General features: G+C 35.8%; 2 protein-coding genes and 1 pseudogene across 2 annotated transcripts; 2 read left to right on the plus strand and 1 right to left on the minus strand.

The window, feature by feature from the left end:
* Positions 1–886: 886 nt before the first annotated feature.
* LOC111811961 (BURP domain-containing protein BNM2A-like) lies at positions 887–3,088 on the minus strand. The gene is made up of 2 exons (XM_023699043.2): positions 2,939–3,088; positions 887–1,859 (listed from the first exon to the last, which is right to left on the minus strand). Exons 1-2 carry the CDS (start codon positions 3,017–3,019, stop codon positions 1,101–1,103), a joined length of 840 nt encoding a protein of 279 aa, XP_023554811.2. The 5' UTR covers positions 3,020–3,088; the 3' UTR covers positions 887–1,100.
* A 2,293-nt stretch (positions 3,089–5,381) lies between these two features.
* Positions 5,382–6,390, plus strand: LOC111776415 (uncharacterized; annotated as a pseudogene).
* Positions 6,391–10,550: 4,160 nt separating this feature from the next.
* Positions 10,551–12,100, plus strand: LOC111811956 (uncharacterized). The gene is made up of 2 exons (XM_023699034.2): positions 10,551–10,641; positions 10,747–12,100. Exons 1-2 carry the CDS (start codon positions 10,600–10,602, stop codon positions 11,944–11,946), a joined length of 1,242 nt encoding a protein of 413 aa, XP_023554802.2. The 5' UTR covers positions 10,551–10,599; the 3' UTR covers positions 11,947–12,100.
* Positions 12,101–12,797: the final 697 nt, after the last annotated feature.

Below are 12,797 nucleotides of genomic sequence, written 5' to 3' on the forward strand. Positions count from 1 at the left end.
TGATTAGTACAAATATTGCAACAGTATTTCAGAATACCGCATAAACCAACACCTACATTTTCTTAATCGAACCATTTATCACGGTATGAACGTTCTTTAACATGGTGTCCGTTACAACAACAAGCTCATAACAAACATGGTGTCCAGAAACTATCGGTTCAAAAGACTAGTGTAAGTGAAAAAAAAAAAAAAAGACTAAAACAATCTCGTGCTCTTGTTTAGGCCAAACGAACCTAATCAAGAAATGTATTAGTTAATTATGATAAACAACTAAGAAGACGGGGAGAAAGAACAAGATCACGACTAAGATTGTTCTCTACGAAGCTCCCGATCTCGTTGAACTTCGAAACAATGTCGTATTCGATCCCGTAAATCCTCTGACAATGGTGGCACTTGACATCCCCAGTGATCGTCAGGATTTGGTTCGATGTCATATAGTTTAGTGTATGAGCCACCGCTCTTTGGTTCGTCGATCCTGGATATGGTGGCTCGATCGGCCCCGTCTCTCTCGATGTTTGAGATTTCATATGATGGAGAGATCTTCGGTGAAATTCTAAATTGTCGGCAGTTTTCATTAAGATTATTAAGTGTCGCTCGGAGGCTGCATCGTCCGTGGCGGCGGCGGCGGCGGCCGTCGGGAGGGCGAGAGAGAGTTGAAGGTCGTCGTTATGGTTGTTAGTAGCCATTTTTTTGGTAGAGATGATCATTTCTAGTTATGACGTGGTTTTCTATCAACCGTTGGATTGGATGCTCCAAATCTATCTAGTTTTTAATGACCGTTGGATAAATTGCTGACGTAGCATTGCCAAATCAGAATCTATGGATATAATTTAGAAATTTATTAAATTTTCTATTTAGTTTTTTTTCTAAACTAATATTGATTAGATAAAGTTGAAGGATATTTCAATTTATTTTATTTTTATGCATTACATAATTTAAAAGACGGAAATCAAACTTAGACCCACATACATGTTCAACCGACGACATACTAATACTCTAACCACTTGAAAGCACGTTTGACCGTACGACCATACGACCGTACTCTTATTTTTTATTTATTGAGTTTGACAAACACGAGTAGGAGTATTCGAGCCTTTGACCTAACCTTGAGGAATCCACACAAGATCATCAGAAGGGAAGAAATGGCAAACGGGGACGGACCCAGGTTGGATATTAAGGACACGAAACGACGGATGACTAGGGCTCCACTGGGAGGTATTCATATGACAAATCGCCAAAGCCTCAACCAAGTCTCCATTATCACCTTCCAAAGCAATTTTCAGGACACTATTGTCACCTTCTTGGTAATGACAGTAATAAACAGCGTATGGATATGGCATGGTGTGACAAGCCACGAGCCTCGGGGCTGCAATTTGCTTAGGGGGTTCGAGGAACGTGTAGTTTTGGAAATGGACGTTGGAGTTTGTGAGATGGGATGTTTTGAGAAGCTTGAAAGGGGGTTTTGTGGCCAAGGCAGTGGTTACAAAGGCTAGCATTGATTCCATGGAAGTGGCGCAGAACTTGGTCTCGCCTTTGATGGGTTTGAGCTCGCATTGGTGGAGGGTTTGTTGGATGGCTTGGGCTTGAGGGGAGGCGTGGGGGAAGGAGAAGGAGGAGAGGATTTGAGGGAGGTTTTTGAGGGAGAAAGGGATTGAATTAGGGGTTTGTTTGGGGAATAATGGAGGGGATTTTGATGGGTCTCTTTTGGGGAAGTAAATTGGGAGTTTTTTGCCTTGTTTTAGGTCATTTATGGTGAAGAAAACTATGAGTTTTGGGTCTATTTTGGTCACCATTTGTATGAGCATGGGATCCTTCTTCTCACCGTTTTCATTGAAGGCTTCTGTATTTCCTTCGGTAAACTGCAAAATATGAGCGTTGTGAGGTGATATTTGTTGAGGATTGTTGGGAGTGAGTCTCACGTTGGCTAATTTAGGGAATGATTGTGGGTTTATAAGTAAAGGAATACATCTCTGTTGGCATGAGATGTTTTGGGAAAGCCCAATGCAAAGCCATGAGAGCTTATACTCAAAGTGGATAATATCATATCATTGTGGAGATTCGTGATTTCTAACATGGTATTAAAGTCATACCCTTAACTTAGCCATGTTAATAGAATTCTCAGGTGGTAAACAAAGGGTGTATTTTGTTTGAGGGCTCAAGAGAAATGAGTAGTCGTGCCCTTAACTTAGGCATGTCAATAGAATTCTCAAGTGGCGAACAAAGAGTGTACTTTGTTTGAGGGCTCCAGAGAAAAGAGTCAAGTTTCGATTAAGGGGTGGTTGTTCGAGAGCTCTATAAGCCTCAGGAGAGGCTTATAGTGTACTTTGTTCGAAGTGAGGATTGTTGGGAGTGAGTCCCAGCTTGACGAATTTAGGGAATGATCACGAGTATATAAGTAAATGAATACATCTCTATTGGTATAAGGCTTTTTGGGAAAGCCCAAAGCAAAGCCACGAGAGCTTATGCTCGAAGTGGATAATTTCATACCATTGTGGAGATTCGTGATTTCTAACATGGTATCAGAGTCATGCCCTTAACTTAGCCATGTTAATAGAATCCTCAAGCGGCTTTTGTTCGAGAGCTCCATAAGTCTCAGGGGAGGCATATAGTGCACTTTGTTCGAAGGGAGGATTGTTGAGATTGAGTCCCACATTGACTAATTTAGGGAATGATCATGAGTTTATAAGTAAGAGAAAACATCTCCATTGGTACAAGGCTTTTTGAGAAAGCCCAAAGCATAGTCGGTTCAAAATGGACAATATCATATCATTGTGGAGATTCGTGATTTCTAACATGATATCAGAGTCATGCTTCGAGGGCTCCAAATATGATTTCTAACATGATATCAGAGCCATACTCTTGACTTAGTCAATTAACGGGAGGTTGTTCGAGAGCTCCTGAACACTTAAATTTTGAAGTAAAAAAAGTCAAACTTTACCTCAAGAATGGGCAAGAGAAGAAGTAGGAAGATGAAGCAAGAAGCCATTCTGGTGCTACCCATCCTTTTAGTTTCCTCCATGTTTTGTTGGGTTTGGGTGGTATAAGCTTCCAAAGGAGCTCATATATGCCTATTTATGGGAACTTTTAGCTCGTTCTTGTTAGCTATTTTAATCTTCATTTCTAGGAAATTAGATCGATGGATAATTTTTCGTTTTAGAATCTTGAGAGTAAATTCAGAAGTGAGAGTTCAAAGAGGATAATATTTGCTAGCGGTGGATTTGGACAGTTACAAATAGAGTATAAAAGTCAGTCATCTGACAGTGCGAGATACTGGTCGGACTAAGGCTTGAACAGTTACAATAACTATTTTAAAAAGATTATTATTATTATTATTATTATTATTATTATTATTATTTATTTATTTATATTTAATACGTTAAACTTAATATAATTTTAAAAAATGAGGCAACAAGTTATTGCTAAATAATAAATAGATAAATAAATAAATAATTAGGATGGGGCGGAAATTGAAAATATAATCTTCTTCTCAGTTCCCATTTAATTCATTTTAATTAGGCTTGTATTATTACAATTAATTATTAAGGTCACATATTTTAATTTTCATTAAATTACAAATTTAATTCATAAACTTAAATTGAGACTTTTTTTTTTTTTAATTTTCATTAAATTACAAATTTAATTCTTAAGTGGATACTAAAAGGACTTTTAACTTTTAAAAAAATATTAACAAATTTCATTAATTTTAATAATATTGTTATTTCTTCCATCCAAAATTCTCACTCGGTTTTGAGAGAGGGTTTCATATCAATGATTTTCTACGTAAATCTACGTGCTCATTATTTTTTGAGAATAACAGCTTATCGAAAGTTTATGATGTAAAGTTTTAATATATCGATCGGTGTAAAAAGCATTGTCCTCCAAATTAGGGTTATCTAACTCACTCGAGTGCCATGAATATAATGGTCTAAAATTATTTTAAAAAACAATTATTGTCAAAATAACATACTAAAATTAATGCAGTTAAAGAAAAGAACTATAGAATATATCAACGGGGATAAATTGCTTAAGAATCAATTGATTTTGTCTATTAGACATACGTGCTAATCTATCCAAATTGTGAGATCCCACGTCGGTTAAAGAGGGGAATGAAACATTATTCATAAGGGTGTGAAAATCTCTCCCTAAAAATGCGTTGGCTTTAACTGTTACACAAACAATCAAGATCGAACTTGTTGTTATTTATAATTTACGGAATCACAAATAATGAACATTTGAAATTTAAAAAGAAAAATCGAAAATAGCATGAATTAGAGGGTGGATCAAGCAATGTTGAAGTAATTTCTCATTAAAAAAAAAATCGAGAGAAATTTCATATATGGGCCAGCCTATACGATACTGATCATTTAAGTTGAGTTACATGACATTAATGATAGCCCAAAGCAAAGCCTTGAGAACTTATTCTCAAAGTGGACAATATCATACCATTGTGGAGAGTCGTGTTCGTCTAACATGGTATTAGAGCCATGCTCTAAACTTAGTCGTGTCAATAGATTGGTAAATCCTCAAATATCGAACAAAGAATTCCTAAAGAAAAGGAGCCAAGCCCCTCCTCGAAGGCAGTAAAAAATGACTAAGACTCCAAAGGAGTCGAGCCTCGATTAAGGGGAGGCGCACTTTGTTCGAGGGGAGGTGTTGGATGATGGAAGTCCCACATCGGCTAATTTAGGGAATGATCATGGGTTTATAAGTGAGGAATACTAACTCCATTGGTATGAGGCATTTTGGGGAAGCCCAAAGCAAGGCCATGAGAGCTTATTCTCAAAGTGGACAATATCATACCATTGTGGAGAGTCGTGTTCGTCCAACAGAGATAAACTCAAATGAGCTAGAGGGTGTGTATCTAACTACTGAATTAGACCATGTGACATAGATAATTAAGATAAGTTTGGAGCCACTTGCATGCAATAATCAACCATAAATGGCAATAAAGTTTGGATCAATCAAATTAATTCGGGTATTAGTGGGTTGAGAGGTCTAAATAAGTTTATAACTCAACTCAAATCGAATGAGTTGAGTCACGTGATCGAATATGTTTTGATATTATTGTATAATCGATATATTTTTATAAAGCAATAAGCCACACAATAATTGAATTGAATAAATGAAGGAACATATTAAAGCTATATATAGAGGAAGTAGTTTGTGTATTTTTTTCAAGGTAGGTCAACCAAGGAGGAAGTTGATATTGATATTGAGTGAAGTGATATCTGTGTTCATCAATTTCTTCATACTTATTTTGGTAATTGATTAGCAATTCCATTCATCTTCCCTTACTCTAACTCCATTTCGTATTGAAATTAAGTTATTTTCGTATACTCAAATATGTTTTGATTTCGATTTTTTTTTTGTGGTAAATCTAGCTTGCAAATACTATAGAATCAAGGTACGAGCCACGAGATCATCACTGGAGAAATTTCATCGACCACAAGTTGTTGTATGAAAAAATTGGAGAATTTATCCATTCTGATCCAAACTCACTTCTTTCTGAGAAGGAAATGGAAGATTGCACCGAAACTTTAAAGATTGAAGATGGAAAGCTTTTCGTCAAAAATCTCGAGCCTCGACCACAAGCCATATTTGACCCGGATGTAGTCAAAACTAAACTTTTTTCTATGGACATAGAACCCCGACCAAGTGCATCATTTTATCTGGATGATATCAGATTAAAGGTTGTTAAAGATATAAAAACCGCGACCAAGTATCACGTTTTATCCAGATGATATCAAAACAAAGATTGCCAAAGATATAGAACCACCACCAAGTGCATCATTTTATCCCGATGATATCAAAACAAAGATTGCCAAAGATATAGAACCACGACCAAGTCTCACATTTTATCCAAATGATATCAAAACAAAGATTGCTGAAGATATAGAACCGCGACCAAGTCTCACATTTTATCCAAATGATATCAAAACAAAGATTGCCGAAGATATAGAACCACGACCAAGGGCATCATTTTATCCCGATGATATCAAAACAAAGATTTCCAAAGATATAGAACCGCGACCAATTTTCACATTTTATCCAAATGATATCAAAACAAATCTTTTTATCAAACCTATAGAGCCACGATCAAGTACCAAATTTCATCGAGACAATCTCAAAGTCAAAGAGTTCTCGATCGATGCTTTCCGTGACGAAGCTGACGTACAAGTGGCACAAGCTTGATGCTATGTCCAAACAGAAAGGAAGAAAAATATCTATTAAGAATCCCTTAAGCTATGATCCAACATGTTTATGGTTTGTGTAATTTACTTTTCTGTTTGAATGTTGAAAAAATAAGTTGTGGTCATGAATAATATTACGAGGAAGCTATCTGCTGGGATGCTTTCTATTTAGATTTTCATTTCATGTAATAGTGATCGATACTGAATGGAATGAGTATATGATCTACTTTAACGATCTGTTTCAGTAATAAATTTTAAAAATTATAACACCGTTGAACCAAATTTGGAATCGAATTTAGCATCTGATGGCTCGAGATTCTCATGTATCCCCGCAACATGATCACGCTACCTATTCGTTTTGAAGTATTTCTAAGAATGAAAACTATTCCCCATGCATCCATACAAATTCTTTTCAAGATATTTTGTTCATGCTCAAATACTAGAACGCGTAACTTTAAAGCTCTTCAGATTTAGTAAAAAAAATGAAGGTGCACGTTCTCAGTATAAGTAGTGACTACCAATTATTCGAGTTTTTCTTAACCATCAATTCTTTAGGTATAAGTAGTACAGATCCGTCCTAAGAGAGGACGTGAAATCACATAGGTAGTCTTAGTAGCTGGTAAGTACATGGAGTCACTTCCCCATGACTATATAATCTTATGGAAAGGGTTAGCCGTTAAAATATCATCCCTAGCTCAATAGGGTTAAGCCCAACTGACTAATTATATTAATGATTTAGAATTTTATTAATAAATTTACGAAAATGATTTAGGTATTTTAGGAAAAATATTAAGAAATTTTATGAATAAATTGACTGTACCCTCCACCCTACTTGAAATCCAAAGCAATACAAAGTAGTAGTCTAGATTGTTTTGTAAATCTCTACTCGATTGTTCTTAATAAAGTGTGCGAGTGTTTACCACAGAGAGTTGTGTTCAACATTCGCCAACTAACTTTCCATGGATGATGATTAGACTAGCACACACATCATACTGTCCCCACTAGAGAGAGAGTTGTACGAGACAGTGCCTAAACTTGGGACATCGGTTTTACACTGCATAGGCAAAGTAAGCTACCTTAAGTTAAAGAACAGAGAGTAATTCACCCAAAGATGGGACTCGTCGCTCCACGGACCTGCAATGTCAGAAAAAGGTGAACCACCTCCACTAAACCTAAAGTGGGTCCTTTAGCAGTTAAGGTACCGTTCAAAACTTTGAGGCACCACAGATGCTCAAGTGGCAATAGAGACTAGGCTCGAACTTCCTTTATCCCAAAATAAAGCACGTAGATACCTACTATGTTAAGGATGTGATAAGAGCATACAAATAGGTTGCTTACTGATTATTTTTATAGTCACCCTTTTACCCTTCTTTTTTGTCCGGTACTCGCAGGCTACCAGTCAAGATGGAGGAGTGTTCGAAAGCTGTACGGTCATAAAGGGGGACGTTATGGAACGTCAATTCATCTTTGTATTTCATTTTCTAATTGTATCCTAAACTCTTTTTCTCGTTTATAATAAATTTAAGCAACAACCTCTAATAATAGAATTTTAGTTCATATTTAATCGAGAATTTTTTGTTTTTATTGGGATTTAAATTTCACCACATTTTTATCTTTTATTTTATTTGTTTGTAGTCTGTCTTTTAAATCATGATTGCCGTGATGTCCCACATTGGTTCGGGAGGAGAACAAATTACCATTTATAAGGGTGTGGAAACCTTCCCCTAGCAGACGCGTTTTAAGCCTTGAGTGGAAGCCCGAAAGGGAAAGCCCAAAGAGGACAATATCTGCTAGCGGTGGATCTGAGTCGTTACAAATGGTATCAGAGTCAGACACCAGACGATGTGCCAGCCTTCTCGCTGTTCCCCGAAGGGGGGTAGACACGAGGCGGTGTGCCAATAAGGACACTAGGCCCCAAAGGGGGTGGATTTAGGGGCGATCCCACATCGATTGAAGGAAGGAAAGAGTGTCAGTGACGACGCTAGGCCCCTTCCAGAACAAATCACCATTTATAAGGGTGTGGAAACCCCCTCCTGGTAAGGTTTAGAACAAATCACCCACCATCACCCTTTATAAGGGTGTGGAAACCCCCTCCTGGAAGGGTTTAGAACAAATCACCATCACCATTTATAAGGGTGTGGAAACCCCAAATCGCCCCTTCCAGAACAAATCGGGGGTGGATTTAGGGGCGATCCCACATCGATTGAAGGAAGGAAAGAGTGCCAGTGACGACGCTGGGCCCCTTCCAGAACAAATCACCATTTATAAGGGTGGGTGTGGAAACCCCAAATCGCCCCTTCCAGAACAAATCACCATTTATAAGGGTAGGGTGTGGAAACCCCAAATCGCCCCTTCCAGAACAAATCACAATTTATAAGGGTGTGGAAACCTCCTCCTGGAAGGGTGGGTGTGGAAACCCCAAATCCCAAATCGCCCCTTCCAGAACAAATCACCATTTATAAGGGTGGGTGTGGAAACCCCAAATCGCCCCTTCCAGAACAAATCACCATTTATAAGGGTGTGGAAACCTTCTCCTGGAAGGGTTTAGAACAAATCACCATCACTATTTATAAGGGTGTGGAAACCCCAAATCGCCCCTTCCAGAACAAATCACCATTTATAAGGGTGTGGAAACCCCCTCCTGGAAACCCCTTCCAGAACCATTTATAAGGGTTTAGAACAAATCACCATCACCATTTATAAGGGTGTGGAAACCCCAAATCACCATTTATAAGGGTGTGCCACACCCTCCAGAACAAATCACCATTTATAACGGTGTGGAAACCTGTGGAAACCTTCCCCTACCAGACACCCCTTTATAAGGGTGTGGAAACTCACCATCCACACCCCCTTCCAGAACAAATCACCCCTTTATAAGGGTGTGGAAACTCACCATCCACACCCCCTTCTAGAACAAATCACCATTTATAAGGGTGTGAAACCTTCCCCTAGCAACAACCTTCCCCTAGCAACCGCAACCTTCCCCTAGCAGACGCGTTTTAAAGCTGAGGGGAAGCCCGAAAGAGAAAGCCCAGATAATGACTATCAACAGAGTATAGCTCAATCATATTCTATATTTAATTTAAAAAAATTAAAAATTTAAATTTTATTTAAGTAAGGTTTGTAAAACTTTCTATAATTAGTCATTCATAAATTCCATCTATATAGCCTTCTTTTTCTTGTTATAAGTATCCATTAATTTGCATTATCAACCATAAATGACAATAATATCAACCATAAATGACAATAATGCAAATAATCGAACTCAAATTAATTTTATTAATCAATGATCTCATCCAAAATTAATTTAAATACAAAATTTTTAGATGGGATAGATTTCCGATCATTTATTTAAATTTTTATTTTTAATAAAAATAAAATGTTAGATCATAAAATATTTATTTATTTATTTTTAAGTATTTCATTCAGATTTACCAACTCTATTTCAATATATATTTTAAAAATTACCTCTTAAATAATTAAAAATTATTTTATAGAGTCGTTGGAGAAAAAATAATAATAAAATTAAATAAATATAATTGTATCGTCAACAAAAATATGTATTTAAATTTAACCAGGGTTGTTCAATTCAACCTGATTTAATTTTTTTGAAACACATGAATTCATAAAATTTTCATTTATTTAAACTCAATCAAACCTAAATAAATTCATAACCCAACTCGAACGGTACTGGTTGAGTTATGTCAATCGAATTATTTAAATAACTAGAACTTTTAAAAGTATTATTATCGCCCTTTAACTTTTATAGAAAATTTGTTAAAAAATTATTATAATTAATATGTGAACATAAGTCGTCTATTTGCATCTCATAGATTATTTCTCTCTACAATTTTAAGGGCATCAATCGTAAAAAAAAAAAAAAAAAAAAAAAAAAAAATATATATATATATATATATATATATATATATATATATATATATATATTATTTTTTTAAAAAAAAGTTTAGGATATTATTATTAAATTTAAACGTTTATGGATATTCTTTGAAATATTGTAACGCTAATAATATTTTTGAACTTTTAAAAAAGTTTAAAGGTATTTCTAAAATTTTTAAAAATGTTTTAAGAATATTAACTAAACTTTTGAAAGTTTAAAGTATTTTTTAAACGGTTTAAAAATATTTTTGAAACCCTTTTGAAATTAAGTAATAGCCGTTTCAAAATCAACCGTAAAATTATTTTTTAATTTTTAATTCTTTTTTAAGTTTAAAGTTATTATTGAACCATTTTTGAGTCAGTTTAGGGATATTTTTATTAATGTGACCAAATATAAAATTTATTTCAATTCGAACCTAATAAATGAACATATTAAAGGTATATATAGAGGAAGAGTTTGTGGTTTTTTTTAACGGAACTCAACAAAGGAGGAACGAAGTGATATCAAAACATGAAGGGACTCGTGTTCATCAATTTCTTCTTACTTATTTTGGTAATTAATTACCAATTCCAGCTCTAACCTCATTTCGTATTGAAATTAAGTTATTTTCGTATACTCGAACATGTTTTGATTTATGTTTTTCTGCGGTGAATTTAGCTTGCAAACACTGTAGAATCAAGGTACGAGCCAGGAGATCATCACTGGAGAAATTTCATCGACAACAAGTTGTTGCATGAAGAAATTGAAGAATTTATCCATTCTGATCCAAACTCACTTCTTTCGGAAAAGGAAACAGAAGATTGCACCGAAACTTTGAAGCTTGAAGATGGAAAGCTTTTCGTCAAAAATCTCGAGCCTCGACCACAAGCTACATTTGAGTCGGATGTAGTCAAAACTAAACTTTTTTCTATGGACATAGAACCTCAACCAAGTGCATCATTTTATCCCGATGTTGTCAAAGATAAACTTTTTTCTATGGACATAGAACCCCGACCAAGCGCATCATTTTATCCGGACGACACCAAGAAAAAGTTTGTCGTTGAAGTTATAGAACCACGACCAAACCTCTCATTTTATCCCGATGTTGTCAAAACTAAACTTTTTTCTAAAGACATAGAACCCCGACCAAACCTCTCATTTTATCCTGATGTTGTCAAAACTAAACTTTTTTCTAAAGACATAAAACCTCGACCAAGTGCTTCATTTTATCCTGACGACACCAAAAAAGAGTTTGTTGCTGAAGATATAGAACCACGACCAAACCTCTCATTTTATCCCGACGTTGTCAAAACTAAACTTTTTTCTATGGACATAGAACCCCGACCAAATGCATCATTTTATCCAGACGACACCAAGAAAAAGTTTGTCATTGAAGATATAGAACCACGACCAAACCTCTCATTTTATCCAGACGTTGTCAAAACTAAACTTTTTTCTAAAGACATAGAACCTCGACCAAGTGCTTCATTTTATCCCGATGATACCAAAAAAGAGTTTGTTGCTGAAGATATAGAACCACGACCAAACCTCTCATTTTATCCGGACGTTGTCAAAACTAAACTTTTTTCTAAAGAAATAGAACCCCGACCAAGTGCATCGTTTTATCCAGACAATACCAAGAAAATGTTTGTCGCTGAAGATATAGAACCACGACCAAATCTCTCATTGTATCCAAATGTTGTTGAAGTTGAACTTCTTTCCAAAGACATACAACCACGACCAAGTGCCTCATTTTATCCCGATGATAACGAAACAAATCTTTCTGTCAAAGATCGCGATCACGACAACCTCAAAGCTAAAGATTTCTCGGTTGATGCTCACCATGACAAAGCTGCCAAACAGGTCGTACACGCTTAATGTTATGTCAAAACATGCCATAGAAATATACGAGAATAATTGATCTCTTAAGGGATCTACGAATCCCTTAAGCTATGATCTAACGTGTTTACCGTTTGTGTAATTTACTTTTCTGTTCAATAATATTGGAAATCTTTCCTTTCCAAAAATCAAATGCGGGGAACTCCTCAAGGAACTAAACATCGGAATCGAATTTGACACTTGATGGCTCGGGATTCTCCTGTATTCCCGCAACAGATCACGCTACTTACTCGTCTTGAAGTGTTTTTAAGAATGAAAACTATTCCCCACGCACCAACACGGATCCTTTCAAGATATTTCGTTCTTACTCAAATACTAAAAACGCTCAACCTTAAAGTTCTTAAAATTGTGTCATGAAAAATGAAGGTACACGTCCCTAGAATAAGCCGTGACTATCAATTCTTTAAGTATTTCTTAACCATCATATCTTTAAGATCAGTTTCGTTCGGATGTGGTCTTAGTTCATTTATGTAGTCATTTTTTACTCGAGCGTTGCATGAATCAACCATCTTCTTTTGGGGAAGAAATTTATAAAATCAATTAGCTAAAATAATTATTAATATTTAAAAACTTTTAATCATCCAAATTATTCAATAAATTATAATAAACACATTTTAAATTATTAATTTTTTTTTAACGTATTTGATGTTGTTGTCAAGTACGGATCCGTCCTAAGAGAGGGCTTGAAATCACGTAGGTAATTGTATTAGTTGGCAAGTACATCCGGTCACTCCCCAACTTTGGGTGACTATATTGTCTTACAAGAAGGGCTCGCCAGCATGGATGATGAGTAGACTAGCACACGACCATCCCGTCTCGCTGAGAGAGTT

Source organism: Cucurbita pepo, chromosome 15 (genome assembly GCF_057944985.1).
Source record: "Cucurbita pepo subsp. pepo isolate OVF chromosome 15, ASM5794498v1, whole genome shotgun sequence".
NCBI lineage: Eukaryota > Viridiplantae > Streptophyta > Magnoliopsida > Cucurbitales > Cucurbitaceae > Cucurbita > Cucurbita pepo.